Below are 27,229 nucleotides of genomic sequence, written 5' to 3'. Positions count from 1 at the left end.
CCCAACTCCCCACATCTCCCTGCAGTTTTTCTCCAACTCTTCTAGACCTTTGGCACTGAGACCGTTTGCTGGTGAGTTTCCAAGAGTTGTGCGACAATGAGCAAACAAAGCAGGCAGCGAACTTTGAGTCAGGAGGGAGCTTTGTGTCCTTGGAGAACGGAACAATCCAGGAGAGGCTGGGCAGGGCAGACGAAGGCCTGGGAGGAGGTGAAAGGAAGGCCTGGCCTGCTGCAGGGCTTGGAGGGGGAAGAGGGCAGAGGTGGACATGGCCTCCCTCACAGTGAAGGGGGCCGGTGCTCACCCCTCCACAGCACAGAGCCAGGCTCCCCACAAGAAGGGGACAGGCAAGGATGTTGCCAGGCCAAGAGGAGATTCAATCACCATCACAGCAGAATGACAAGTACCGTTTATTACAGTTACATGAATGGGCCCAGTCACTGGCCGAGTGCCATCCCATGGGCCCACAGAGATGAGCACAGTCACAACCCCTTCCCCATCCCCGAGTCGTGTCCAGTCATACACTCCAGGCACAAAGTCCCCGTATGGAACACAAGGCACGGGTCCCCTTCATCGGGCAGGGGCGTCTCTCCAAGTCTTGGACGGTCCCCTCTTGGAGAAGCCAACAGAGCAGCTGGAACATTGTCAAATTAAATAAGCAAGCACAGGAGTTCCCAGGAGCCAGGGCTGGGACGGGGGTGGGGTGGGGTGGGGGGTTGTCTCTGGTCCCAGCAAAGGTGTGAGAAAAGGAACATCCAAGGTGTCTGAGAGGCAGGCCTTGGCTCCAGGCCTCCGTGGGGCCCATGGGCTCCGATCAAGCTGGACTGGGGCCGACACAGCTTCGTCACCATTTAGGAGATGTTCTTTCGAACTTGGCAACACAGAAATTTACATCAGGCCTTGTACAACCTTGGCAGAACCTGCCAAGGTCCAGAAGAAGTTGAGAAAAAACAACAACACAAAAAAACCAAACAAACAAGAGGTGCTCTGGCCTCCGAATCCCTCCCCATGGGAAAGACAAAGCACAGAGCTTTTAGCCAAGTTTCCCAATATTGTTGGCATTTAGAGAAAAGGCTGGTCAAACATACAACCAGCACAGAAAGAAGCAAAGGCAGTAGAGTTCACGTGACTACTTTATATTAAAGTTTATTACATTTGGAAAATCTACTGTACAGGGAAAAACCCATTGGATTAAATAGAGTTTTGCCAAAAGCAAAAGACTATTACTCTTTGGAATATTCCTGATTCCAGCCCACAGTCAGGCTACAGGAGCTAATCAAGTGAGCCTGGTCCATCCGTGGGGCAGCTCAGTGCCAGGTGTACCCAAGACATCTCTTGTCACTTTACAGGAGAAAGTGTCCCCAAGAGATGGCATCAAAGGAAGGGCTTGGTCTACGGGAGATTCTCTGGGCCCAGCGCCATCTCTCCCACCCTAGAGTCGTCTCTCCTTGATCTTCCCCAGCCTGAGACATCAGGATTCAATGTTACAGGGGCCGCCCCAGTATCGTAGTCGCCCAGGCCATGGCCCTGGCCCCAAGTTCATGGACACAGGCAGGACTGCTCCAAGAGGTGACCACCCATGGGAGCCGTGATGGGCCAGCCCACCAATGAGGCCACCCAACAGACATTCCATACCCTGTTGCACACGTGAGCGATAAACTCAGACAAGACACAAACTAACCTAGACACTGGCTCCTGGATTTGGTTCTCCTAGTCAAAAAAAAAAAAAAAAAAAAAAAAAAAAAAGAAAAGTCTTCTTAATAACCCTGATGCTATCTCCTGACTGTAGATTAGGGAAGAAAGATGGGGAATAACCAAATCGACTTACTTAACTTACCTCAGAAGTAACAAAGCCTACTGGGCTATGAACAAAGAAACTAGAGGAAAAACATGTGCAAAAACAAGTTGACATCTAAGTTAGACCTCCCCACGAAACAAAGTGAATTCTGACGGAGCCCTGACCTCCTGGCCCTGCTACTTGGCAGGACATGCCCCCAGGCCTGCTGGTGTCTACCAGTAAGTGCTACAGACGTGTCCACCCTCAGCCACAGAATCTTCATCCAAAGCAGTGGGGTCCCCTTCTCTCCAGAGCTGGGCCTGCTTCAGCTTGGAGAAACTGAGTCAGCGTGGTGGGATGCCAGGTGCTGTCTGCAGTGGAAAAGTCAGTCGTTCGCGAGAAAGCCCTTGTGCCCAAGTCTCCAGGCAGAAGTCAGAGAGAGAAGCAGAGGTGAGGTCCCCTCCCCGGCGGGCCCAGGACTCCGTGGGCAAGGGGAGACGCCAGCGGGGCTGGGCGCTCCAGGGAGGTGGCATGGTGGCAGGGATGCAGGTCTGTAGTTCTTCACAGAAGAGGCAAGTGGGGGGCGTCTAGCAAGTGGCAGGGAGAGGGGAGAGGTGTCCCCCCACATCAGGCATAGAACTCCTCCTGCTTAGTGGGCTTCTGGTAGGCCCCGCCGTTGGCTTGTTTTGGCTCCTCCAAGGAGTAGCTGCCCTCGTCCTTCTTCTTCATCCGGTACAGCATGAAACCCACCAGGCACACGGCAAAGATGAGCCCCACGAGGCCTCCAGCAATGACCCCTGGAAGGGCAAGCAGGAGGACAGAGGCCGGCTCAGCTCAACTGCTCCTGGGGGCTGAGTGGCAGCCCTGCCAGTGATAAAGACAGCATTCCCCTCCCCCAACCTCCATCACCCACCCACTGCAGAGAAAACTCACCTCCCAGGACTTCCTTCCGGTCCAGGAGGCCCTGCGAGGCCCCCGTAGCCCCCGTGGCCTCAGGATCCCCCGGGGCTCCGTTCCGTGAGCCAGGTTCCACTGCGGCCCCAGCCGCATTCTCCCCAGACAAGTCGAAGGTGAAGTCCTAGGAGAGGGCAGGGAAAGGACCAGGCGGATGGCCACAGACGAAGCTGCACCCAGGTCCATTTCCAGCTTCCGTGGTCACCCCTGCCACCAGCTCTAGACACGCACACCCGAACCCAGACGTCCCTGGACCCTGAGGTCAGGTCCCTCTGGCCACATCACACTGGAGCCTACCGGACTGTGGCCAAGGCACCACGTCCAGTGATGCAAAGCACGTTTTATACGAAAATAAATAGGCTCATTTCAGCATAATGTGTCACACTGCCATGATGCTCTAAGATGAAAAGCAAGACCTGGGAGAGCTTCCCCTCTTGTCCCAGGAGCATATGCTGAGGAAGCCCTCTTGAAGGGCCTTGAAGGGCCCTCTAGCTCTGGTCTACTTAGTCTGTCCCACCACAGGCTCAGCCCTGTGGGCAGGCGGAAGATGGGACCTTGGGATCTTGTCTTACGGTGAGGATCACAACATGCTCCTAGAGTACAAGGGGTCGGGTGTGCCAGGGGACCAGGCCAGCACTCTGTACCCAGTGCACTGTGCCCCACAAGGCACTAGGGCCACCCAATGCCCAGGAAACGCAGAGGATGACAGCGGGCCTGACACCTACCTGCTCCCCAGAGCCCTCTCCCACTGGGGTCTGGGTGGACGGGTCCTCCTCAGCCGCCTTCTCAGTGGCAGGAGGACCTCCCTCCTCCACGTGGGGCCTGTGCGGCTCCAGACGGCCCCGGCCTGTGGGAGCCGAGGTCTCATGGTGGTCGGGCTGCACGTCCCTGTGCGGATGGGAGGTGGCGGGTCCCGGGGCCATGGTGGCTCTGGCTGTGGACACACTGTGAGTGGTCGGGTGCAGCGTGGTCTCACTGGGTGGGTGGGTGGCCTCCTTCTGGGCTGTGAGGCCAGGCTCCACCTCTGCCAGGAGCACTGCCCTGCCCCCCTCAGGCTGCTCTCCGGTTGGCAGGATGGTGGTGGAGGCGGCGATGGCATCTGGGCTGGTGGGCTCTGGAGCCGTGGCTGTGGTTGTCACGGGCCCCAGGTCCTTCCAGGTGGAGGGCGCCTGTGATGAGGTGATATCTGGCAAAGCACCTGCAGGGCCAGAAGCAGAGCTTGTGGCATCAGGGAGGCCCCCGAACATCAAGACCAGCCAAGCTCAGACCCTGGCTCTGACTCCCAGGCCAGCACAGCAAAGTTTTCTTCCCATGAGAAGCCGTGGGGTAGAGCTGTGTGTGCGTGCTAAGTCGCTTCAGTTGTGTCTGACTCTGTGCCATCCTATGGACTAGCTAGGGCTAGGAAAGCTGCCCTTTTCTGCTGCATCTAGAAGGGGGTTTCCTGCCACTGCTGAAGCCTGCTCCCTGGGCGGAGGGGTGGGGGGACATCCTCAGGGCCCTGAACACCTTATCCCCAGCACACATACCACTTGGCCCCTCCCTGCTCTACTTACTCTCCCTCCAGAAACGCCCAGGTTCCCAAGAACAGAGGCCTGTGTCTTACCTCCCAGCTCCAAGGCCCCCTTGCCTAAGCCACTTTCCCCAAGGATGACTGTAGCCTCCCCTTCTGAAGTCTAGTTCAAGAGCACCTCCTCTGGGAGGCCTCCCTGACCACCTCCAGTTCAAGGATTTTACTGCCTCAGGGAAATGGGAAAAGAGGGAAGATAAAGGAACATTTGTGGACGAGCTGTACTCCCACCAGATCTGTGTAGCCTCACGGCTCCCAACAACCTTATAAAGTCAAGATGTTATTACCATTGTACAGATGACAAAATAGAGGCTTGGAGAAGTTAAAAAAAAAAAAAAATCCTTTCAAAGGTTCCCCAGTGAGTTAAAAAGGAGAACATGAGCCCAAGTGTGTCTGCGGCAGGCAGCCCCCCTGGGAATCTACACCCTGCCCTCGCAACCCACACGTGTTTTCTCTTTGCAGCATGGACCCAGTTCTCATTCCTGGCATAACCCTTCAGGCCCAGCCTGATCACCACCCTCAGCCCATGGCCTGCTGACATCCTGGAGGGGGCCCTCATGTCCACTCACCTGCGCCCGAGCCAGAGAAGTTGTCATTGTCATCCCCAGAGCCGTCCTGATCTTCAGGGGGCATGTTTACGGCCACACTGTGCTGGAAAAAGATCAGGGAAGGATAAGAGTGGAGTCTTCACTGGGGCCTGCTAGTCCGGGGTCCCCATCCTAGGCAGCTGAATGCTGCACCCAAACACACACCCCACACACAGCACAGAAAGAAGCCCTCAGCTCTAGAGGGCAGTCCTCTGGTTCCCCCACACACCCCCTAATGCTATAATGACACAGCCCTGGGCAGGTACTGGGGGTGCAGAAACCCGCAAACTGGGGGCAAGGCCCTTGCCTCAAGAAGCTCGGTCTACCGAGGGAGCCCCAGAACTCAGAGGAGCAGACAGACGACACCATTACTGGAAACCCAGCGGTGGCCTCTGTGGGACCACAGCCCACCCTACCCTGAGAATCAAGTCCTGGAGGCCGCTGGCCAGGGAGCTTCAGGGTTCAAGAGTGGGGCTTTCAAGGGGCCCCTGGAAACAACATTACAACCACTTGGCTCTAGGGAGGCCATCCCCAGGCATGCTGAGCATCAAGGTGCAGATCCCGAGGGCACCACGGGGGCAGGGGTGGGGGCAGCAAGGATGGGCATGGAGTGAGTCGTCTGTGCTGAGACAGGCCTGCCCACGCAGGACAGCCCCCAGGCCTGGCCATGATGCTTGGTCACACACTCAGCCCATTTTCTCATTCACAGGAGAAACTGGGTCCCTCCCTCTTGGGGAAGGAAGGACAGAGCATCCATCAAACTGAGGACAGATGAGGCTGATCTAGAAGGGGCCCTGGGCTAAGGAGGCAAATGGGCGTGGGCCTGGGGTGGGTCCTGTGTGCAAACAGCCACCCCAGGGAAGCTGCCTGCCTGGGGCCGAGCCCAACAGGCTGCAGGCGCCAAAGTGAACACTCAGACCCAGGCCCTGAGGCAAGGGGCCGCTCCAGCAAGACCAGGGAGTGGGGCCAGGTGAGGACATTGAATTGGCCAGGGCAGAAACCCAGTCGTGGGGGGACCACGCCCACCCCTAACACTGGCTCCAGGAGAACAGGTGAGGAAGGGAGGACCCAGCAGCCGGGTGGCAGGAAGAGTAGCCTTAAGTATCCTGTGCAGCAACAAGACTTTGACCCAAATGACCCCGTGCAGCAGTCCCAATATATGAGCGGCCAGAACAAAAAATAAATGAAGAAGTGGGACAGTGTAGTTCAGAGCACATGGGCTTTTGCAAACCCCCTGACCTCTGCCCCTTACTAGCTGAATGGCCCTGAGGACACAGTAAACCTCTTACAGCCTCAGTCTTCCCATTTGTAAAATGGGAACAGTAGTAATACCAAAATCCCACACGTGCATGCTAAGTCGCTTCACTTGTGTCCAACTCTTTGTGACCTCATGGACTGTAGCCCACCAGGTTCCTCTGTGCATGGGATTCTCCAGGCAAGAATACTGGAGTGGGTTGCCATGCCCTTCTCCAGAGGATCTTCCCAACCCAGGGATCAAACACACATCTCCTGCGGTTCCTGCATTGCATGTGGATTTTTTACCACTGAGCCACTGGGGAAGCCTATCTACATGCCAGGATTGTTGCAAAAGTTCAATAAGGTTATACACAAAAAAGAACCTAACAGAGCCTGGTTCACAGTGGTGAACCCACCACCCAAGCATCCCACCAACAGTGTCTCTAACTTGCTCCCCGCTCTAACTTGGGGAGCAAGAGCCACTTGGCATGGGGAAGAGGATTCTGGGGCCTGTCCAGGAAGAGGAGGGCTGGAGGTGGGTAGGGTTTTAGGAGAAGAGGGGGCAGAAGGGAGCCAGTACATAGGCAGCTCTGTGCAGACTTGTCAGAAGGCAGGCCCCGCCCAAGGCTGGGCTCCAGGGAACTGGCCTCCTCAGCCCAAGAGGCCTCGCCAGGTCCTAGCCACGGGCCATGGGGCCGCCCTCTTGAGTGGGGCAGAGCAGGAAGGGACAGAAAAGACCTTTGGCCTCCTGAGGCAGAGCTAGACCAGGTGGAAGCTCCATCCAAGGGCCCAGGTCCGAGGGAAGCTTCAGACACGTGTAGAAACTATGAGGCTAGAAATACCACTGAGCTTCCTTTGAAAGTACAAAACCCACACTGTACTTCAGCCCCCCAAGAAGAAGATTTTGGCCACTCTGTCTGAGCTGCCACGGCCCATTCACAATGCATAGATTCCACCTGCACCCTGGGCCACATCCTGTGTGTATTGTCCCCTGGGGTGCTTCAAACACCTGCCCTGCCTCCACGGAGCTTTAAAGCTGCCCTGGGCTCCTGGAAGGCTACCCCGCTTCAGTAACAAAGAACCCTGCCCCTCGGCAGGTGCACAGTGGGTATCCCCATCCTGACATGCTGCTGCCCCAGGCCCCCAGCAGATGCTCCCGACAGGACAGCTTGAGGGGGACAAGCATTCAGGGGACCCCACCCACCCACACTCACTCACTGAGACCCCCCACCTTCACCCAACACCCTTGAAGATCTGGAGGAGACCCTAGGTGGTGACGCTCCATTTCCCACCCTTGGAGAGAAAGCTGGAACTGGAGCTGGAGCTGGGGGCCAGGGCTGCAGCCACACCAGCCTGGACCACACGACATGAAGCAGAAGGCAGCGTCCCCGGGGCCAGGCCCTTTTTCACAGACAGGGCCTCTGAAGCCCGCAGAGAGCACAGTGCACTGAGAGAGACCCCGTGCACCTTGGAGGCGCCGGCAAAACCAAGGAGGCCCAGCCTCTCACCTACACAGAGGCCCCGACAGGTTAGCAGTTTCCCAAGAGAAGGGTTTCTCTCAGGACGAGATAAGACTTTGGATTGGCCCAGTCCCTAAAAACAATTTGTTCCCTCATCTTGGCTGGGCTTATCCCGCTGCGATCTTGTTTACACAACAAGCTCTTAAGCAAACACTTTCTCCCCTGAAACCGGCTCCCAGGCCTCAGGGCAGCCTCTCCCTCTTTGGGGCTGGGTCTCCACTGAGGGGATGGGCCTCAGTGGCCTCCCAGATCTCCAGCGTGAGCCTCCCTGTGACAGCTGCAGCTCCCTGGGGAGGAAATCAGCAGAAACTGCCGAGGTTGATCTTGCCTCACCAGGTGCCCGCTGACGCTGGGGGTTGGGAGACTTCCGGTTTCACTCAGCGGCCAGGCCATGCTATGGGCCTGTGGTCAGCTGCCTCCAGGGCCCAAAATAGGGCTCTCCTGTGCATGGCCTCTTGACACTGCCCTGAGACCACTTGGCCAAAATGCAGGTATGCCAGGGGCAGGTCGGCCCAGTTTGGAACCCACCTCAAGCAGCCTGGGAAGACAAAAAGGAGCCAGCCAGACCTCTAAGGAAGCCTCTAGCCTCTGTAAGGCCCAGAAAACCAGTTTTTCACACAACAAACCAAAAGCCCTATGAGTAGGTCTAGACGGTCACATAGTCTGCTCAAAGGCAGACTTAGTCTGCTGAATCTGGTCCTTCCCACCACCAGCACAGACCCTGGAAGCCCAGGGCCTGAAAGGCCAAAGCCAGGTGTGGCGGGGCGTCTGGGGCAAATAGATACACAGGGGCTAGGGCACAGGAAGCCTGAGAGGAATAGCCAGCCCACCTCGTCTCGGCCATGCTGGTCTTCAGGCCACACCGAGGCTGTGAGAGGAGCCTCACCCCCCTGCCCCCCGAGACAGGACGTGGGGTTAGGGCTCTGGGAGAGCAGGACAGGGAGTATGAAAGGAGAACCTGGTCTCTTGACACTGGAAATATTTTCCATCCCTTTCCTCCTGTTAGCCTTTGATTTGAGGCAGGCAGGGCTGAGATTTGGCCTCTCCTGAGATAAGGTGGGGTCTTGCCCATGGCCACCAGGCAGTGAAGTGTCTGCACACTCACAGGCAGGGCTTGTACCCCTCGTCTGCCATCTCTCTCCCTCTGCCCTGCCCCAGAGGACCACATTCCCTGATAGCTCAGCTGTTTTAAGGGAAACTTGCCTAAGTCTCTTCCCTGGTGGCTCAGATAAAGAATCTGCCTGTAATGTGGGAGATCTCTGGGTTCGATCCCTGGGTTGGGAAGATCCCTTGGAGAAAGAAATAGCAACCCACTCCAGTATTCTTGCCTGGAGCATTCCATGGACAGAGGGGCCTGGCCAGCTATAGTCCATGGGGTCGCCAAGAGTTGGACATGACTGAGTGACTTTCACTTCACTTGCCCAAATTTCTACAATGTTCTGCAGGCCCCAGGAGTCCTGGGATGCGCACATGTTCCTCACCAAGTAAGGGTTCCCAACCCCTGCCCAGCAGCTGAGACCCAGGTGCTGGTCCAGCTTCAGAGGTGCAGAGGGGACAGCATGGCCAAGCAAAGGTCAGGATCATCAGGAGTGGAGGGTCTTCATCACCAGTCTGCCTGCCATTCCCAAGAGCAAGTCAGGAGTCTGGCAGGCAGGCAGCCCCCAGGCAGAAGGCTGGCAGAGAAGCTTCGAGAAGGCAGCCTCAAGGGTCCAGTGGTTAGGACTCCGTGCTTCCATTATAGGTTCCCTCAAGCCCACTCCTGCCATCTCTCACCCACAACTGGCCATAGGAGGGCCTGGAGCTGTGTGACAGCATTCCTCCAAGACACCTTGCTGCTAAGTCGCTTCAGTCGTGTCCAACTCTGTGCGACCCCATAGACGGCAGCCCACCAGGCTTCCCCGTCCCTGGGATTCTCCAGGCAAGAACACTAGAGTGGGTTGCCATTTCCTTCTCCAATGCATGAAAGTGAAAAGTGAAAATGAAATTGCTCAGTCGTGTCTGACTCTGTGCGACCCCATGGACTGCAGCCTACTAGGTTCCTCTGTCCATGGGATTTTCCAGGCAAGAGTACTGGACTGGGGTGCCATTGCCAAGATACCTTAGGCGTGTGCATAAAAGTTCCTTGGCACAATCATACATCGGGATACCAAGTGGGCATCTCAGATGTTCAGGTGAGGGGCTTCTACTTCCAGGCTGACCAGAGAGGTTGCCCATTCTGGCCCCTGACCCTTGCCACCCCATCAACCCATAGCCACCAGGTCCAAAGATTATGGTTTCCAACCCACACCCTGAATCACTAACATGTCACCCACTACTTGATTTGAGTGATGGATAAACACAAATCCTTTAAAAGCTGAGGTCACACGAAAAAAGTACAATATTATGCAAGGTCACAGATTTTGACAGTAAAGAGAGTTTTCAACTTCAAAACTCAGGGGACCACCATCCAGGGGTTTGGGGGAGAAGAGAGGGTAAGAAACGGTATGATCTTGACCTTGGTGAGCCTCCAGGGTACAGCCCCCACTCCAGGAGGCTTCTGGAAGGGGGAGTCGCCCAGGCTGGGGCACAGAGGGTCATCGTGCTGAGGGCACTAGGGGAGGATGGTGAAGCCCACAGCCAGACCCCAGAGAGGTCAGCTCTTAGCTCTAAGTCACAAGTTCAGCAGCACTGCGGCCTCACTGAAATGGCAGACTGCTGCCAAGTGGGAAAGGGGGTTTAGGTGTCTGTTGGTTGGAATGCTCTGTGTGGTGACAGAGCTTTGGCCGCCGTGGTGGGAGCCCAGTCCCAGAGCCCACAGGACCAAGTACTGCCCCTTGTCACAGGGCCCAGGTCACGGACTGCCCCAAGCAGCCAGCCTCGGTGCCACCTCCGGGGCTGAGGACAGGGGGTGGGGGGCCCAACTGGTTCCATAAGCCCAGGTTGAGGGGAGAAGAGAGGGTAAGAAACGTACTTTTCTTACATTTCATGAGAATGAATGTACATTTCATGAGAAAATGTACTTTTCTCATGAGGCGGCCCTACAATCATGCCGGGATAAACACTCCTCATCCCATCCCATCAAAATCCCACACAACAGCAGGCATTCTCGAGAGGCTTAAATGAGTTTCATGGTTTTTTTTAATCTTTTTTTTTTTTACCAGTTTCTTGGTCAGATCTATGGATCTAAGAGGGGGAAAAAAAAGCTTATTTTTCCAACCCCACACAATTCTTGGGGGCTGAACTATGTAAGCTACAGAATCCCAGCTGTCATCCCTGACCTGTGTAGCAGGATGCCAAAGTGGCCAGAGGGGAGATTCACACCATCACCTGCATTCAGGCTGGGGGCTGTCTTCTTTAACGTCCCTAAGAACTACCAGGAGACTGCTGGAGAGGAAGTCTTCTGAGCTCCATCCCTAAGGTGGATTTGGGGGTTGGGGGCAAAGGCCTAGGACTCTGCATGTTGCAAGCTCCAGCTGCTGTAAGCGGTCTGCAGACTGCATGTGGAGAGCAATAGTCTGGACAGGAAAAGGTCTCACTGGGAGTGGGCTGGAGGAGATAAGACCCCCCACTCAGGGCCAGGGTTCAAAGAAGAGGTACCAAGTAGCCCCCAAAACACGCCCTAGGGGCAAAGTGATCTGAGAAAGCTCTAGAACGTTCTCCCTACACCTCTGATATACCCATTCTCTGTAGTCAGTACACCATGGTGCCTGCTTGGTCTGCAGAAGCTTCACCACAGAGTTGAGAGGATGCCTTCAATCCCAGGAGTGCAAGAAGCAGGAAACAAAGACAAGCCAGACTCTTCTGTCCTGAAGCCGGGCTGGGGCTCCGTCCTGCCTGCCTGGGGCTGAGCAGGGCCCCCTCGGCTCTCCAGGCAGCTCTCATCCGGTCAGCTGGCCAGATGCAGGCTGAAACCAGCAGTGCTTTCTGTGACTCTGCTTTCCCTCATCAGAGGGATCATTTGCACCCCTTCGGTTAGCCCAGGCTCACACAGCCTATGCACAGACCATGCAGGCCAAACCCAGAAGAGCATCTTGAATCAAAGCTCTCAGAGAAACGACCACAGCGAAGGATGTCAGAAGAGAAAGAGCCCTGATCAGGGAGCCACCCCAGGCTGAGATTCCTTTGCTGGGTGACCTGGGTCTCTGCCATCTCTCTGGACCTCTTTCCCTTCTGGATAACAGAAGGGGTTCAGAGCTTGAAGAACCCTAAACCTTCCTAGGGTCCTGACAGGGTAGGCTGGGATCTGCAGCCCCAATTCATCATGAGTGAGGCCAGAGTCAGGGCAGGGGGTGATAAGCTGGCCACAGCCAGCCACGTAGGGGTGGGTTAGAGGGGCAGGCCTGCAGCCTAGGGCTCCCCCTGCCCGGGATGTCACGGTGGTGGATAAATCACTTCCTCTCTAAAGGCTTCTTCTCTAAATTGGGAGCTGTGCTGCAGGGGACGCGTGCTTAGGCATCGAAGGGATTCAGATCTCCCGGCTTTGGCCTCAAGACCCTGAAACCTTCCCCCCACCCTCTCCACTTCCAGGAGGGAGGGGCCCTGTCGGTGCCTCGGGACAGCATCAGCATTTCCAGCCTGACAGGCACCACGATTTATCAACTCACCAGGAACCAAGTCAAGCTGGGACCTGCCGAGGGGTGATGGGTACGGCCCAAGACAGGAGGGGCCCCCGGAACAGACAGGCGGGGAAGAGGGTGCTTCTGCTGCTCTCATTCTGAGATCGTGCTTCTGTCAGGGCACCAACAGAGCCCCGAGGAAGAGTACCTTACAGGGGAACCTCTGGGGCACGCACCCCTTACCACCCCCCGACCCAAACAACCCCACCTCAGCCATTCCCACCCTGCCACTGGGAGACAGACTCAGTCCTCTGGGGGATTCCAGGGCAGGGCCGGGGTGCAGGATACCACCCGTACTTGGCTTAAAGACCCCCTCTGCAATAGCACGTCCTGCAGGGCACTGCGTGTCAGGGCTTTCAGAAGGGGGACCCAAGGTCAGGTCAGAGGGCCCTCCTCCCTTGGAGTACTTGGGGCCAGGGATGTGTTGAGGGAGTGGGTTTCCTGGCAGCCAGAGCCAGCCCCGATGCCCAAGCCAGGTCAGAGCTGTCACCAGCAACCCCCGTAGCCACGCTTCCAGAGGGCTGGCGCCCGTCTTGCTGCCGCGTGCCGAGACTCGTCTTAGAACAGGCCCCGCTGACGGCTGGGTGTGGGGCCATGGAGCTGGGAGACCAGTTCCTCGGCTTTCCCCCACCTGCCAGAACCTGGGCCAGGCAGGGTAGGATTCCACTCGGGCGTTGAGCAAGGCCAGCCTGGCCCAGCCCGCATCCATGCCTGCTGCTGCCCCAGAATCCAGACAAGGGGGTGGGCAGGGGAAAGGGAACAGACCCAGAGCTGGAAAAGCTGGGCTCTTCTTCCAACTCACTGGGTGACCTTGAAGAGACACCTTGCCTCAGGCAGCCCCTCTGCAGAGCAGGGGCTTGGCCGAAAGGCAGCAAGAGGGCTTCGAGACCCAGGTCTGTGTCTAAGGAGTCAAGGCCCACCCTGGAGGGGCAGCCAACCCCCAAGAGGGACTCAGCAGCGAGGGGCACTTGATCAGAGCGATTCAGGGTCACCCCTCTCCACTGTCCCAGAGGGTGATGGCCTAGACAGGAGGCTGGAGATGTCCCAAACCAAAGTGACTCTGGGGGTGGCAACTGTCCACCCACAGGACAGAGGGAGCAGTCCAGACTCCCACAGCCTCTTCCCTCTTCGGCTCAGGCTGTCTTAATGAGACTGCTAAGGGCAGAAAGCTCATGGCAGGATCCCCCAATTGTGCCCGCCGCCCTCCAACCCACCCCATGAAGGCCCCTCAAACTGTTCTCTGGCTGATTAATCCCCAAACTGAGCCTGGCCTGGGGACCTGACACCTCTGGCATGGGCTTCGAGAGCCATCCTCCCCCTGCTCCAGCTAAATAAAGTGTCCTCAGGTTTCAAGGAGGCAGAAACTTGCAGCTTTTGACACACCTGCAGCCAGACAGGGCTCCAGCTGTGGGGATGAGGTGGGGTGGGGGGGTGATGGGGGAGCACTTTATCCCCCAGATCTCCCCAGTGTGCAGTTGACCATCCCATTTAAGATGCAAATGCCTCTAGGAGGGCTGAAGGGTGCTAGTGACTCACAGGAGAGCAGAAATCAGCTCTAGGGGGAAGGACAGTCTGGCACTAGGGCACTGGGGATGGGCAGGCACTTTGGAAGATGTGAAGGGATTGCAGAAAGGAGGCTGAAAGATGCCAAGAGCACATTTTTTAACCTGTGTCAGAACGCTGTTGCCAGCCAACCCCACATCCAAGAAAGGACGATGAAATTCCCTTTGCTCCTGCTTAAGTCACAGGTGTACATGGCTTCTCCTCCCACGTCCAGAAGGAGAATGGGCCAGTCTGGGAACCTGCCTCTGGGATCAAGTAGGAGGCAGACCAAGTAGGCACTAAGGCTACTCGAAGCCCAGAGACACAGGAAGGTCAGAGTGTCCTTGAAGGATGTCCTACGGCAGAGTGGAGCCAGTACTTTCTGACCTGAATGATGGAAAGAAGAATTTTCAGTGAAAGCCAGGTGCCAATAGGTTGGGCCCTTTCCCCAGACTACTGGTAGGACCCTCCCCTAACCAACAGCAAAGCACCCTGAGCCCCTTTACTGTCAGCCTGCCCTCCTCCAGAGGCTCTTGATGGGTGGAAGGTGTGCACAACTTCAAATGCCCGGTGCTGAATTCCCAGGCCCTGGCAGCCTCTGCACAAGGTAAGTGCTAAGTTGGTTAAAAGGAGGACTGTGGGACTTCCTTCGTGGTCCAGTGGTTAAGACTCCATGCTTCTGATGCAGAGAGCACAGGTTTGATCCCTCATTGGGGGAACTAAGATTCCACATGCTGGGAAGCACAGCCAAAAAATTTAAAAATAAATTTTTTTTAAATAAAATTTTAAAGGAGGACAGTGGACTGTAGCCCCAGTCTGAGGAGCTCGGAGAAACCCCAGAAAGTCAAAACACCTGCTCAGGGCTCAAAACAGTTATGGGGTAGAAGGAAGAACCCAAGGATCTGACCTGGGCTTTGGGGGTCACTTGAAAAATAGAAAGATCTGACTTGGGCCTTGGGGCAGAGGTGGGGAGTTGCGGGGGGCGGGGACAATAATCACAGCTAATACGTCTTGAGTACTATGTGTCAGGTACTAGTCTAAGCACTTTACCTGAATGAATATACTTATACCTCAGGATTACCTTAAATTCTAGTCCATACCCATCTTACAGATGAGGAAACTAAGGCAAAGGGGTCAAGTCATCTGTCCCAAGGCATACAGCCACTGAAGGGCTTAGAAAGAGGGTCTGGGGCCAGGCAGTCTTGCTTAGGGCTTCTCTGGTGGCTCAGATGGTGAAGAATCTGCCTGCAAGGCAGGAGACCCAGGTTCAATCCCTGGGTCAGGAAGATTCCCCTGGAGAAGGAAATGGCAACCCACTCCAGTATTCTTGCCTGGGAAATCCCCATGGACAGAGAAGCGTGGTGGGCCACAGTCCATGGGAAATCCCCATGGACAGAGGAGCCTGGTGGGCTCTTTGCTGTTGCAAAGAGTCAGGACACAATTGAGCGACAAACACACACAGCCTTGCTCCAGCAGACATGCAGTTAACCACCCCGTCACAGGCAAGATCGAGGGCTCTCTGACCCTCAGGAAGAAAACAGCCATCATTTCCACTGGAAGCAGCAAAAGAGAAAGTGCAGAAGGAAAGAAGACCCTGGCGTGGGGCCTTCCCCGTCCACCCTGCAGCCCAGCCCTGCTCCCAGTCCAAGGCACCTCGCAGTCCACAGTTCTGCCCACAGGCTACAGTGCCCCACAGCCACAGAGCCCTGCTCAACTGCCCTGAGACCCCACCCGGGTACTCTGGGGTCCAGGTTTACCAGACCTCCTGCCACTGCCTGCCAACGCAGCCCACACCTTCCCGGGGCAGGAGCCGGCCCCTGGCAGAGGCTCAGGCAGAAGTGAGCAAAGTCTGGCCTGCCAAGCAAGGCTCATATTTATGAGAAGGGGCAAAAGCCATGTTTGCAGGCCCTGCTTCGTCAGCACTGGGGTAAGACCAGCCAGCCACCCATGCTGAGTGCCGATCCCACACCCGGGCCAGCTCAGACTGCACCCCTGGGGTGCAGGGTCAGGGCCATGGGGGCTCTCTCCAGGGGACTCCCTAAGCAGTGTCAGTCCCAAAGCTCTCCCAGACTTGCTCCTCGGAGGCCAGATGAGGAAGACGCTCCAATCCCACCATATATGGTATTTCACAGGATCTTTCCTGAAGCCCTCCAAAGCAGGACTTGAAAAATCCCGGTTTTACGCAGGAGGAAACTGAGGCTTCATGGCAGGTGAAGAATCATGAACAAGATGCTACGGGGAAGAGGCAGTGAGCCTGGTGACGGTCGGGGCTGGCCACACTCTGCGGCCTGTGCTCTTCCCGGCCTCCACACAACACCTCTCTCTGCTCTGACACCTGGGAGAGAATAACTGAGGCGGACCAGCCATCCAGTTCTGGGTCCCACCTTGCCTTCCCAGCTCGAAGGCTTCAGGACCCCAGATGGGGCCCCAGACCTACCTCAAATGTAGGCAGACTCAGATATTCAGGCTCAGCTGCTGCAACTGCACTGCGAGGAGAGCTGGCCCAGGGCATCCACGATACCCAGCCCCTAGACAAGGCTCTGAAAGGACGATCCTGTTCCTCCGGGGCGGGAGGGTTGTGCAAGGGAGAGGGGTGAAGTTGGGGGCTCCCCACTTCTCACACAATTCACAGAACCCAGGGGGGCCTCAGCTACTGCTTCAGGCTCACCATGAAGACCTCGGGGCCGGCTTCCTGGCCTGAGCCTTCCCAGAATTTCACAACAACCAGGCCTGCTGCTCCAGGGACACTCTGAACCTACCCTTACCCCCTCAGACCCCTGTACCCTGCTCCCCAGGGCCTGGGGGTGGTGGGTGGGAGAGGATGCAGGGGCAAAATCTGGGGGTCTCTGCTCAGCCTCTATGGGCCCATTCTCCTGGCCTGGCTCACAGCGTAGTGAGCCCCAGTCAGCCAGGAGGTCGGGTTGCCCAGGCCCTACCCACCCTCTCCTGGGAGGAGGGCGCCTACCACAGACAGCTTTTCTGTCCCCCAGTGCTTTTCTCTGGGAGAAGCTGGAGCGACGTCAGCCTCCACCACAGTCTCAGAGGCTCCCAACACACCCTGCGAGGCCAAACCTGACCACTGTCCATCCAGACACTTCCTGGAGACGGGACTCTGAAGCCCCGGCTCGTGCCGTAGGCAGCAGGGGTGCTGAGAAGCTGCTGGAAATTAAAGCCAACGCACACTCGGTGCCCCTGCCACGGGACTGCCACAATCAAGTCCCCAGCCAGGTCAGACGCAGCCAGGACATCAGACGTGGTGTGGAAACCACAGGGGAAGGCCTCACGTCCTCCTGAGGCCCCCTGGGGCCCAGCACATACTAGGAGTTGGGGTGGCCAAGCCACCTGGGCCCTTCAGAAGTTCCCTCCCACCTCCCCACATCCCACCCACCCTGGACCAGGCCACAGAACCCCATCTCCTAAGCCTGCTGTGAGAAGGTGGGGCAGATGGCACCCAGCGAGGGCCAGCATGGCCACGGGAAGTGCCAGGTGGCCAGGCAAGACTGTGACTCCAACGTCCCATGGTGCGACAAGTCTCTGAACACCTCTGGAGATGAATGGAACCCAAGAGTTGTCCCAGAGCAGGACTGGCAGCCTCCCCAAGTCTTGCTGCCTTCACTGGGGACCCACTGCCCTAATGTGGAAAGCGTCCCCGCCTCACAGCCTGCGTTCCTGATTTGGAGGGGCTCTGGGATGAATCCCTTTCTCAGGGTGAATGGCCTTTGGCTGTCACTGTCCCTGTGGTCTGTCTGTACAGACCAACTGACCGTCCGGTCTGGTCTCATTAATGGCTCTCCTCTCTCAACACGCGCCCTTGGACCAGGCATGGACCTTTCTCTACCCACTCAAGGCTGTGCGCACAGCAAGCACCCAGGCTCCGGGCTTCAGGTCTGGTCAAGCCAGGGAGGCTTCACAACCCCCATGCTCGAGGCAGAATTCTCCTGAGGCAGCAGGAGCAGGCTCCACCCAGACGCCCACCAGTCCCGCAACACAGTCACCAGATGTTGCCAACACCCGGATGCGTGGCCGAGCCTCCGCCCACCCACCCTCCGAGCCCCCTCCCATTTCACATGTGGGCTCACTGAGGCTAAGAGAGGCCTGCGCTGTGTCACTCAGCGGTGCAGAGGGTCAGGGCGGGAAGCCAGGCCCCCGAGCCCTAGCCGGCCTCACGCACAGTGGGCTCACGGACAAGGCTGGTTGGATGAGTCTCCGGGGAGGACTCGTGGGCCTGGCACAGTGACTCAGCTGATGAGTGGAGTGATAAGCACGCCCGCCTTCCCCACTGCCCCAACCTGCCCAACACGGCTTCTGCTCCTGCCGATGAGAGGAGTGGGGGGCAGGTGGCCAGGGGCCTGGGTGTGTGCAGGGAACACCACCCAGCCCCCACCCCCAGCCCGCCCTTGCCCAGGGGCCTCCGTCCACCTCCAGTTCCCATACTGAGCCCTAAGTCCATCTCCTCCAAGCAGCCTGCCCTGATTTCCGCCCCACAGATGACCCCTCAGTCAGCTTGTGCTCCTTCAAGTCCCTGGAGGAATAAAGTGGGCTTGAGTCTCTGCTAGGTTCCCCACAGTGGCACCTTCACCCTTCCCAGGACAAGGACTGTCTGCAACCACATGGCTGTCAGAGCTGAGGCAGGGAAGCGGAGGGCCGTTGAGTGCCTGGGGGAACTGAAGTGCAGAGGGGCAGTGACCTGCCCGATCACACAGGAGAGGGTTAAACTGAGACCAGGAGGGACCTGATATCCTGGCCACCCTTGTATGTAGGAATAACTTCCACGGACTTCTAAAGCTGCAGTTAAAAGGGAAAAGACTGTTGAAGGGAGGGAAAAAAATAGTTTCCTGCTTTTTGAGGAGGAAGTTGCAGACAGGTGGTGAGCAGGTTTCCCCAAATCTCAGACTGCAGCCTAACCTATAGGCAAGCTCAATGGGGAAATCAAGTCAAGACGGGCCAGGCAAGGCCCAGCTGTAGCTGCAACCCATGCAGTGGACCACTCCACACCTGCATGAGCATGCACATGCGTGCGTGCGTGTGCGTGCGCGCGCACACACACACACACACGGTCTCTAGTGGGGCTGCAAGCCTCAGGTGAGTCACTGGGAAGAGGAGTTTTTCCCAGGGCTGAAGGCCAAGGAGGAAGCAGCCTCTCCATATAATTAGGCAGAACCACAGAGCCATAGACACAGGAGAGAGACCCTCAAGGCTTCTCTCTCCTGACCCGACGACCCCACTAGACCCGTCTTGGCTCCCCAAACCAGCACGGTACGACAGACAAAAGGACTCTTTTCAGAGGAAGCTTAGACCGCCCTGCCCCAGGTGCTCCCTCTGGGTACCAAGTCCTGGGGAGCTTACCAGGTGTCCCTGTCTTGGATCGGGGCATGGAGGGGACTTTCCAGTACTGACACCCCACCCAAGGTCAGCATCCTGAGGACAGGAAGAGGTGGTAAGATCTCACAAAGCCCCTCTGGGGGGCAGTGGATGGGGCTCTCATGTCTACCTGGAGCCGGAAGTTGCATAGTTGCTAAAGTGACCCCGAACACAGGGTCGTGGCTCCTTGTGCAGAGGGATGCCCACATGCTTGCCGCCCCTTGGCGCTGCCAGGGCATTCATGGCAGCTCAGAGAGAGGTTCCAGAACGTATCCTCCCATTGAAAGCCCAACCTCTGCTGGAACAGCTGAGAGGGAAATGACACCGCGCTGAAACTGTTCCAGGGTACAGGATCCTGGCGCCAAAAGCCCTCTTTCCACAGACTCCGTTAATCCCATTCCTTCTCTCCAGACACATTTACACAGGCCCTCAAGGAGTGGCTTTCAACCCAAGCCTCCAAAATTCGTTGTTGAAAAGAAGGAGGAAATCAGGAAATCATTTGTTCTGTTAAAAATCCCAGGATTCTGGGACTAGAAATCATTTAATGACCAACTCCTCATGCGGCTGTTTTCACAGCAGGACTGAAAAGGCCAGGAGGTGAGCCCAACACAGAAGGCAGGAGTCCTGGGTTCTGGTTGCCCCATGGGAGCCACAGTGCCCACTTTCCAGGCTTATAAAGGATCTACTAATCCCACAAACGTCTTCCCAGTGCCCACAATGAAAGTCAGCGCAGGCTGGCTGCTACCCTGGGGGCAAGCACAAGGGAAAGCCTGGTAGGTTTCAGCCAGCCTCCTATGCTAGGTTCACCAGGGAGACTTGACAGTCCTTCCATTTCTTCACGCCATACATATGTGCACAGGCATACGTACAGATCCTGGTTCTTCCACACTGGCCCCTTGTAGGGGCTCACCTCTGCAGGCCTCATCCACAAAATGGGGACAGTGACATACATGGTAAAGGTTTGGGTTAAATATGAAATTAGGATGCAGGAAAAGCATATAGCACTCAATAGTAGGCACTCAAAGATGACCCTAGGGACTTCTCTGGTGCTCCAGTGGTTAGGACTCTACGCTTCTGCGATGAGCACAGGTTCAATCCCTGGTCGGGGAACTAAGATCCTACATGGCTTTAGGCAAAAAAAAAAAAAAAGATGACCCTAATTCTATGAACAGCCAACTTTCCTCTGGCATTTTCATTACCAAACACTTTCACACCTTCATTATGAAATGAATATGCAAATGAGAGAATAAGCTTTACACAGGACATCAAGACTCAACAGTGAAGTGACTCATCTGAGATTATATGGTAACCTAGTGGCAAAGCAGAGTCCCAGTCCCAAAGCTCTACCTTACCCAAAGTTGTTTCTGGCCTGTCAAACAGTATGCATGCACTGTCACCCAAACAAAACACGGTGAGAAAAGGGAGACAGGACCCAAGCTAAGAATGAGGGTCCTTGCCAACCAGGATTTAGAGTGCGCTAGTCTCACCAGGTCCAGGCTACCTGTGACTGGCAAGTCACTTACAGCTTCAGCCAAATGGAAAACCGAGAACATGGGGTCATCGTCAGGTGCTTGTTTCAGAGGTCACTGACATCTGAGTCCCGCAGGAACCTCCCTTGACAGCCTCTTGGTTATTCTAGGAGTATCAGAACAATGCAGAAGTCCCAGCTGGGCCTCTGAAGGCACAAAATCCATGTATCACAGCTCATGAGTGTTACAGGTGAGACCCTCACTCAGCCCTGAGAACTCTTGTCTTAGAAATAATTCTAACAAATCCAACAAATTCCTTAGTACTGCTGGAGAAAAGTGCCAATTAGAACTGAACTGAAAAGCTGCCGGCTACACTTTAGGTCCACAAATGTCACTTTTGGCTGCTATCAGACAGGGATGGGAGAGGATAAAGAGCAAACCAGAATTCCAAGTGTACCAACATGAGGGCACCAGGCCCAGGGGCAAAGTGCTCTTCAGAGCTCAATAAACCCAGGAGATGAATGCCGTAACCCAACATGGTGACAGCTTTGAGGCCCCTGGCACCCAAAGATCAAACTATGCTTAGTACTGTTTTGTTAATAAAGGAAGAGAAGTAAGTATTTCAGAGAGTCCTGCCCAAAGTAAGAATATTTTTGAGAGTAATACGGATTCTCAGCTTACTGAGAAAACCTGGATATAAAGGATACCTCATTCTCAAGGGATTTCAGAATTCAAGATTCTGCTGCCATAAAAAAAGATTCCTCCATAAATACGCCTCCAAAATTCAAGCTTTTCATTAATTCTTTCCAGGCTCCTCTCCCTTCTCATCCCTCTCCCCACCAATCTGGGTTAATGAGATTTTACTGGAACCCACCATGAGCCACAGGTAGAGACTTAAACCAGCCCCACCCTCCCTGTGGAGCTGAAGCCAGGAGTGACATCACCTCTAGGAGGCTTGGAGCCCAGGCAGAAGCAGTCAGCGCCTCCCTCTGCCTCCCCCTGCCCCCACCCACTCCTCCAGGCCGAAGGGAAATGTCTCTACTAGCCCCCATAATTAAGGCAAAAAGGGATTTTATGCCTTTCAAGAAAAGGAAGAGAGTAAGAGAGGGAAACAGCGAATAACTTTCCAGAACAAGCAATTTTTCTTGCATGGCAGAAACAAAAGACCACGGGGATCTCACACAGGCAAAACCACACACAGAAACCTTTTTAGACAAACCTGTTCTCGTCTCTTGGGAGTGGTTTTGAGCAACCTCCTGCCCCAGCAGCCTTTCCTTGTCCAAAGTCAGGCGCCCAGGGTCACACCCCATCTCCCTGGTCCCCAGGGGGTTCTGACCTGCTTCCCACTGGGACCAAAGTGAACCCTGGGAGAGGCCAGACCTCTGCGACTGGTGGACAACTTCTCCTATCCTGGCAAATCCCACTGCCATATTTATTTCAGGAAGAGGGCAGAAGAGGGCTCTACTTCATGCCCCCACTCTGAACCAAACACGGACAGCCACTATAAAAGGGAGAGAACAGGGCTGGGAAAGAGAAAACAGACTAAACTTTGTAAATAGGGGGAGGAGGGAACCAAACCCTAAATTCTGAGCCAGAGTCTGACCCCAAAGATTAGTGCTTTCAGGCTCAGCTCAACCACCTCCTCCAGGAAGCTCTCCCACCACCACAGCTCTAATGAGTCTCCCTCCCTCCCACCCATCTTTCCCCCCTCCAAACTCAACTGCCTCTGGCTCTGCTCTGCCTTTCCACAACGGTTCAGTTTCTAGCGGAGAAAAAGAGAAAGAGAGAGAGAAAAAAAAAGCAGCTGTCTGCTCCTTCCCAGGACACAGGAAAACTCTGGGAAAGTGGTCCTCTGCTGCTAAGTCGCTTCAGTCGTGTCCGACTCCATGCGACCCCATAAACGGCAGCCCACCAGGCTCCCCCATCCCTGGGATTCTCCAGGCAAGACCACTGGAGTGGGTTGCCATTTCCTTCTCCAATGCATGAAAGTGAAAAGTGAAAGTGAAGTCGCTCAGTCGCGTACGACCCTCAGTGACCCCATGGACTGCAGCCTACCAGGCTCCTCTGTCCATGGGATTTTCCAGGCAAGAGTACTGGAGTGGGGTGCCATTGGTCCTCAGAGGATCTCTAACCCCATCTGCCTCCCAGTGTTAAAGGGCGCTCTGGGATCCCCGCTCAGAAGTATGAATGCCAGCTTCACCTAGGCTAGCAAAGAAACCGCTGCTACCACTCCTGACTCTGGCTGGAAATAGGTGGAGTACTGCTGAGGTCCCGTCTTCAGCCTGGAGAGAGTGTGGAGCAGCCAGGCAAGGCCAGATGGGCCAGGGACGTGAGCCAAATACCTCTACCCTCTTCTCCAGAGTATTAGCTGTGGGTTCAAGGTGCAGTCTGAATCCCTAAGAAGCCACGGTACTTCAGGAGTGAAGGAGAAGAAGCCAGATGCCAACTTCTTGGGCCTAAGAGCCAGGAGTGCTCTGGACACTCCGCTCAGAAATCTTATCTGTCCCCATGGCTCCCCGAGAGGCACACGCTCCAACTCATCAGCGATCCAAGAGGCATTAGGGACCTGTTCCTCGACTCCAAAATGTTTCCAAGCAAAACAAAAAGGCACTTCACAGATCCACCTGAAAATACACCTCACCTGAGCCAGACCCTGAGAAAAATACACCAAGGTTCTCAAGAGCTGCGAGCTACCATTATTATGGAGGGACACGCTTATGGAGGGTTTTGGCGTTGCCCAGAGACTTGTCCAGATAATACATTATAAGGAGAGGATGGGGGTACCCGCGCCCCGGGAGCCGCTCCTTCCCCTCCCACGTGCCTCCTTTTGCCAGAGCTAGGGAAGTCGAGCCCTCCAGATGTGGTGGCCAGAGACCGCCACTTCCGGAACGGCAAAAACCCCTCGGTCCGCACCTCCCCTCACCATCCCCCCCAGGGATGGCCAACACGGCCAGCGGGGAGAACCCCAGGACTCCAGCAATGGGTGTGGGGGATGGGGTGTGGACGCTAGCACCCCGCGGCCAGCGCTGACACCTGGCGGCAACCCAGGTCCCAGCCCTCTTTCGGGCCGGCGCTGCGGGGCGGTTCCCAGGAAAGAGTTACAGGGACCGAGAACAAAGCGCCCCCTTTGGGGAAGGCGGGCCAGGGGACGGCGGCTGGGGAGACAGACCACTTTCTGGGGAGCCTCAGGATGCTCTTTGTCGGCTAGGTCCCTCTCAGAGAGGGGACCCACCCCTCGCCAAAGGTGGATGCTGGAGTCCTACCCAAAGGCCTCCCCTCCAACTCCGGGCTCCACATTTGTCCCCCTTTTCCTTCAGATCCGCTGGGCGGGCCAAGGGACCCGCCTTCCCTCCGCGCGGCTCCAGCACAAAGCCAGGTCGGGGGAGGGGAAAAGCCATTCCAGGGTCCACTAGCGTGGAAGCCGCCCGGGCGCCCCGGCGGTGCCCAGCGCCGGCTCGCGCCCCTCCGCGGGCAGCACAACTTCAGCAGCCCAGAAGTTGGGTTCTTGCGGGTGTCTAGAATGCCGGGGCCAACTTCCCGGAATCTCCCGCTACCAGCTCGGCCCGGCTTCTCTCCGGCGGCCAACGGATAGCCGAGGACCCCACCTCCACCCGCCCGCCGTCGTTCGCCGCGCAACCTTGGCTGGGGCTCCAGAGCGAACACGCCCGCTTGCTCCCGCACCGAGCCCGCTTGCTCCCGCACCGAGTCCGCGGCGCCCAAACTTGCCTCCGCCGAGGGGTCAGGAGCCGGAGCTCGGCGGGTCTGGTTTGAATTAGGGTGCGCGGGCGGGGTGCAGTTGCAGCGATCACCGCATCCTCCCGGGTCACCGGCGGGGGGCCCGGCCGCCGCGGTGCCCTGGGAGACCGGTTGGGAGCCGGCGACCCCCGGTGCCTTCGCCCGTGGAGCCGTTCCTATATAAGTGCGGAGGTCCCACGCAGGTTCCGCTCCGCAGGGCTCCCCAGGCCCCCGCCCGGAGAGGCGAAACCCTCACGGCGCCCCTCGATGGCAAGAGGCAACTGGAGAAAGAGTCCTGATTTCGGGACTCCGGGTCCCGGGGCCCGCCGGGCTAGCGCGGGAAGAAGGGAAGTCCCCGCTTCCCCTCCCCCTCCACGTGTGCAACAGCCGGCATCGGCGGGTCTGCCAGCCCCGGCTTCCCGCCGCCTAGTAGCCCGGCCCCGGGCCGCACTCACCAGGAGGGCCGGCTGCAGGCGTAGCGCCAGCGCGCAGAGCCACAGCCAGAGCGCCGCGCGCCTCATGCTGCCCGGACCGGCGGCTGGAGTAGAGCGGCGAGCTGCGCGGATCAGGGCTGCGCCGCGCTGCGCGGACTGCGCGGGGCTCCGATTCGGCGCCGCCGATTGCGCTGCGCGCAGCTCCCTCGAGCGATGCCCAGCGCGCGGCCGTCCTAGGCGAGGTCTACGGATCCGCCGGCCGCTCTCAGCTCCCCTTACGGCTGGATTCCTCTCGGCTCAGCTCTGCTCCAGCCTGCACCTCTCCCGCCGAGCTCCGCCTTATAATAAACCCGCAGGGCCTTAGCCGTTGCAAAAACTAGCCGCCCACCCCCAGCTCTCCAGGTCTCGGGGCCAGCCTTCGTCCCCACCCCCTAGGACCCCGCCCCCTGAGCCACGAGGCCCGTCCCCCCCTCCCCGGCCAAGGAACGCCCCAACCACGGCACCTCAGCCCCGCCCCCGGCCCGCGACGAGGGGCCGAAGCCTCGCCTACCTGCGGAGCCCTGGTCCCCCGCGGACCGTGGCTCCCCGGCCTTTCAGCTCCGCGGACCCCAGGTTCACCGGTGGTGGGGGCTGGGCGCAGTCCTTGCCTCCCTAGCCCAGGGTTTGGAGGCTCTGCCCGGGAGAGTGGCGGGAGGGGCGGTAGTTGGTCGTCGACTCTGGACTCCAGTCTGCAGCGCCCTCTGGGAGCGGGCACCGAGCGCCCTCCAGGTGCGTAGGACTCCCAGGCAGGAATCCTTTCGGAAACTGTGCAGGGGGGCCCCCGGGGTGATGGGGCCTGAAACCGAGGGACCCTTTCCTGGCTGCGGATGGGGGCGCTGTACGCCCTCCCTCACCCAATCTGCCAGTGCTGGAAACTCGGAACCTTATTTTAAACAACTGGACACGCACAGGAGGGGCTGTTAAAAATTTTTTTTAAGAACAACCAGTCACCTCCGCCTGCCGAGGGGGGAAATTTTTTTAAAAAGGACTTTTCAGTGTCTTTCTATAAAAAAAAAATATATGTGAAATAGATCGCCAGTCCAGGTTCGATGCATGAAACAGGGTGCTCAGGGCTGGTGCACTGAGATGACCCTGAGGGATGGGATGGAGAGGGAGGTGGGAGGGGGGTTCAGGATGGGGAACGCATGTACACCCATGGCTGATTCATGTGAATGTATGGCAAAAACCACTACAATATTGCAAAGTAATTAGCCCCCAATTAAAATAATTTTTTTTAAAAAAGACCTAATTTAAAAACAAAAAATGCCCTCTCTTCATCCTCTGGGCTAAAAGTAAAAATAAACGGCTCTGTGCCGAGGTGACCTCTGAGCTGCAGATCTGAGAAGCATCACTGAGGTTCTTGCTCTTCATGATTCCCCAAGAAACCCTGGACCTGTGTTTCCATCACCAATCTGGAACCTCGGTGCAAAAAGAAGGCCCGCGGGTGTGGTGCAAACAGCCTTGAAAGAAAAGGGGAAGCACTGGCCCAGCCCTGACGGCAATCTGGTAGGCAGGAGAGATGGTGCTAAAGGGCCTTGGACCTGGACACCAAAGATGGCGTCGTCCCCAGGCAGAGGACACGGCCCGCCCCGGCGGAAACTGGAACCGAAAAACTCTCCGACTGCTTCTTGGTCTCTTGGGCAGTCTCCTGTGTTTCTCTTAAAACGGATTAAACATTCCTGAGTCCTGGGTTTTGCAGGCAGGGACAACTGGCTGCTGGCCAGTGGATTCTTCTCCATCCTGCGGGTGTGCCCTGAACTAAGCAGCCTCCTGCATCTCCATCTTAGCCTCTCCCCCATCAGACACGGTAAAGTAGTGAAGTGAAGTCACTCAGTTGTGTCCGATTCTTTGCGACCCCATAGACTGTAGTCCACCAGGCTCCTCTGGAGTGGGTTGCCATTTAAGTAAAGCCCCCTGGTTTCGCCTCTGCTTCTGTGTACCTGTTTGACCTCAGGCAGCTCTCCCTTTGGGGGGGGGGGGGCGGAGGGGCGGGGTCTCAGTGTCCCCAGGTCTGTCTGTGAGGGATGGCAGATCCTCATCCAGGTCCTTGGTGCCAGATGCAGGGTCTCTAGGGCCCTAGTTTCAGGGATCATCCAATAGCAGGGCGTGAGACAAGCCTCCTCCAAGGACCTCACAGGGTCCTGGTGGGGGTAGAAGGCCCTTTTAGTGAAAGACCTGTGAGTGTGTTCACCGGGAGCTGGCTCACGGTCTGAGGTCAGCTGTCTGGCCTTTTCAACCCAATATGGAGGAAAAGTAGATCAGTTTGGAATCTTGCCTTTGTCTGCTGCACAACATAAAGAAAATTGGGGTCAGGGAACATTTGATGGGGTCTTTATATTATAAAAATGACCGGTCCACTGTTTCTTTTAAACTGAGTAAATTTGCCCCCAGATCAATGTGTATTTCTTTGGGCAAA

At 56.7% G+C, this 27,229-nt stretch overlaps 1 protein-coding gene across 1 annotated transcript; it reads right to left on the bottom strand.

Moving 5' to 3' along the window:
- Positions 1–391: 391 nt before the first annotated feature.
- SDC1 (syndecan 1) lies at positions 392–25,100 on the bottom strand. Its single transcript, XM_055540869.1, has 5 exons — positions 24,796–25,100; positions 4,865–4,946; positions 3,454–3,926; positions 2,708–2,852; positions 392–2,571 (listed from the first exon to the last, which is right to left on the bottom strand). Exons 1-5 carry the CDS (start codon positions 24,859–24,861, stop codon positions 2,402–2,404), a joined length of 936 nt encoding a protein of 311 aa, XP_055396844.1. The 5' UTR covers positions 24,862–25,100; the 3' UTR covers positions 392–2,401.
- Between the last annotated feature and the right edge of the window lie 2,129 nt (positions 25,101–27,229).

The sequence above is a fragment of the Bubalus kerabau genome, chromosome 11, assembly GCF_029407905.1.
Source record: "Bubalus kerabau isolate K-KA32 ecotype Philippines breed swamp buffalo chromosome 11, PCC_UOA_SB_1v2, whole genome shotgun sequence".
Lineage (NCBI taxonomy): Eukaryota > Metazoa > Chordata > Mammalia > Artiodactyla > Bovidae > Bubalus > Bubalus kerabau.
The sequence above is the reverse complement of the archived record's forward strand: the minus strand, read 5'-3'. Positions and strand labels throughout refer to the sequence as shown.

Excerpts from the sequence above, each read along its gene's own strand:
- SDC1 (XM_055540869.1), bottom strand. The coding sequence starts at position 24,861 with ATGAGGCGCGCGGCGCTCTGGCTGTGGCTCTGCGCGCTGGCGCTACGC. Across the intron at positions 4,947-24,795 it reads GCCTGCAGCCGGCCCTCCTG|CACAGTGTGGCCGTAAACAT; the intron begins GTGAGTGCGGCC and ends ATCTTTTTCCAG. Across the intron at positions 2,853-3,453 it reads GAGAGGGCTCTGGGGAGCAG|GACTTCACCTTCGACTTGTC; the intron begins GTAGGTGTCAGG and ends GCCCTCTCCTAG.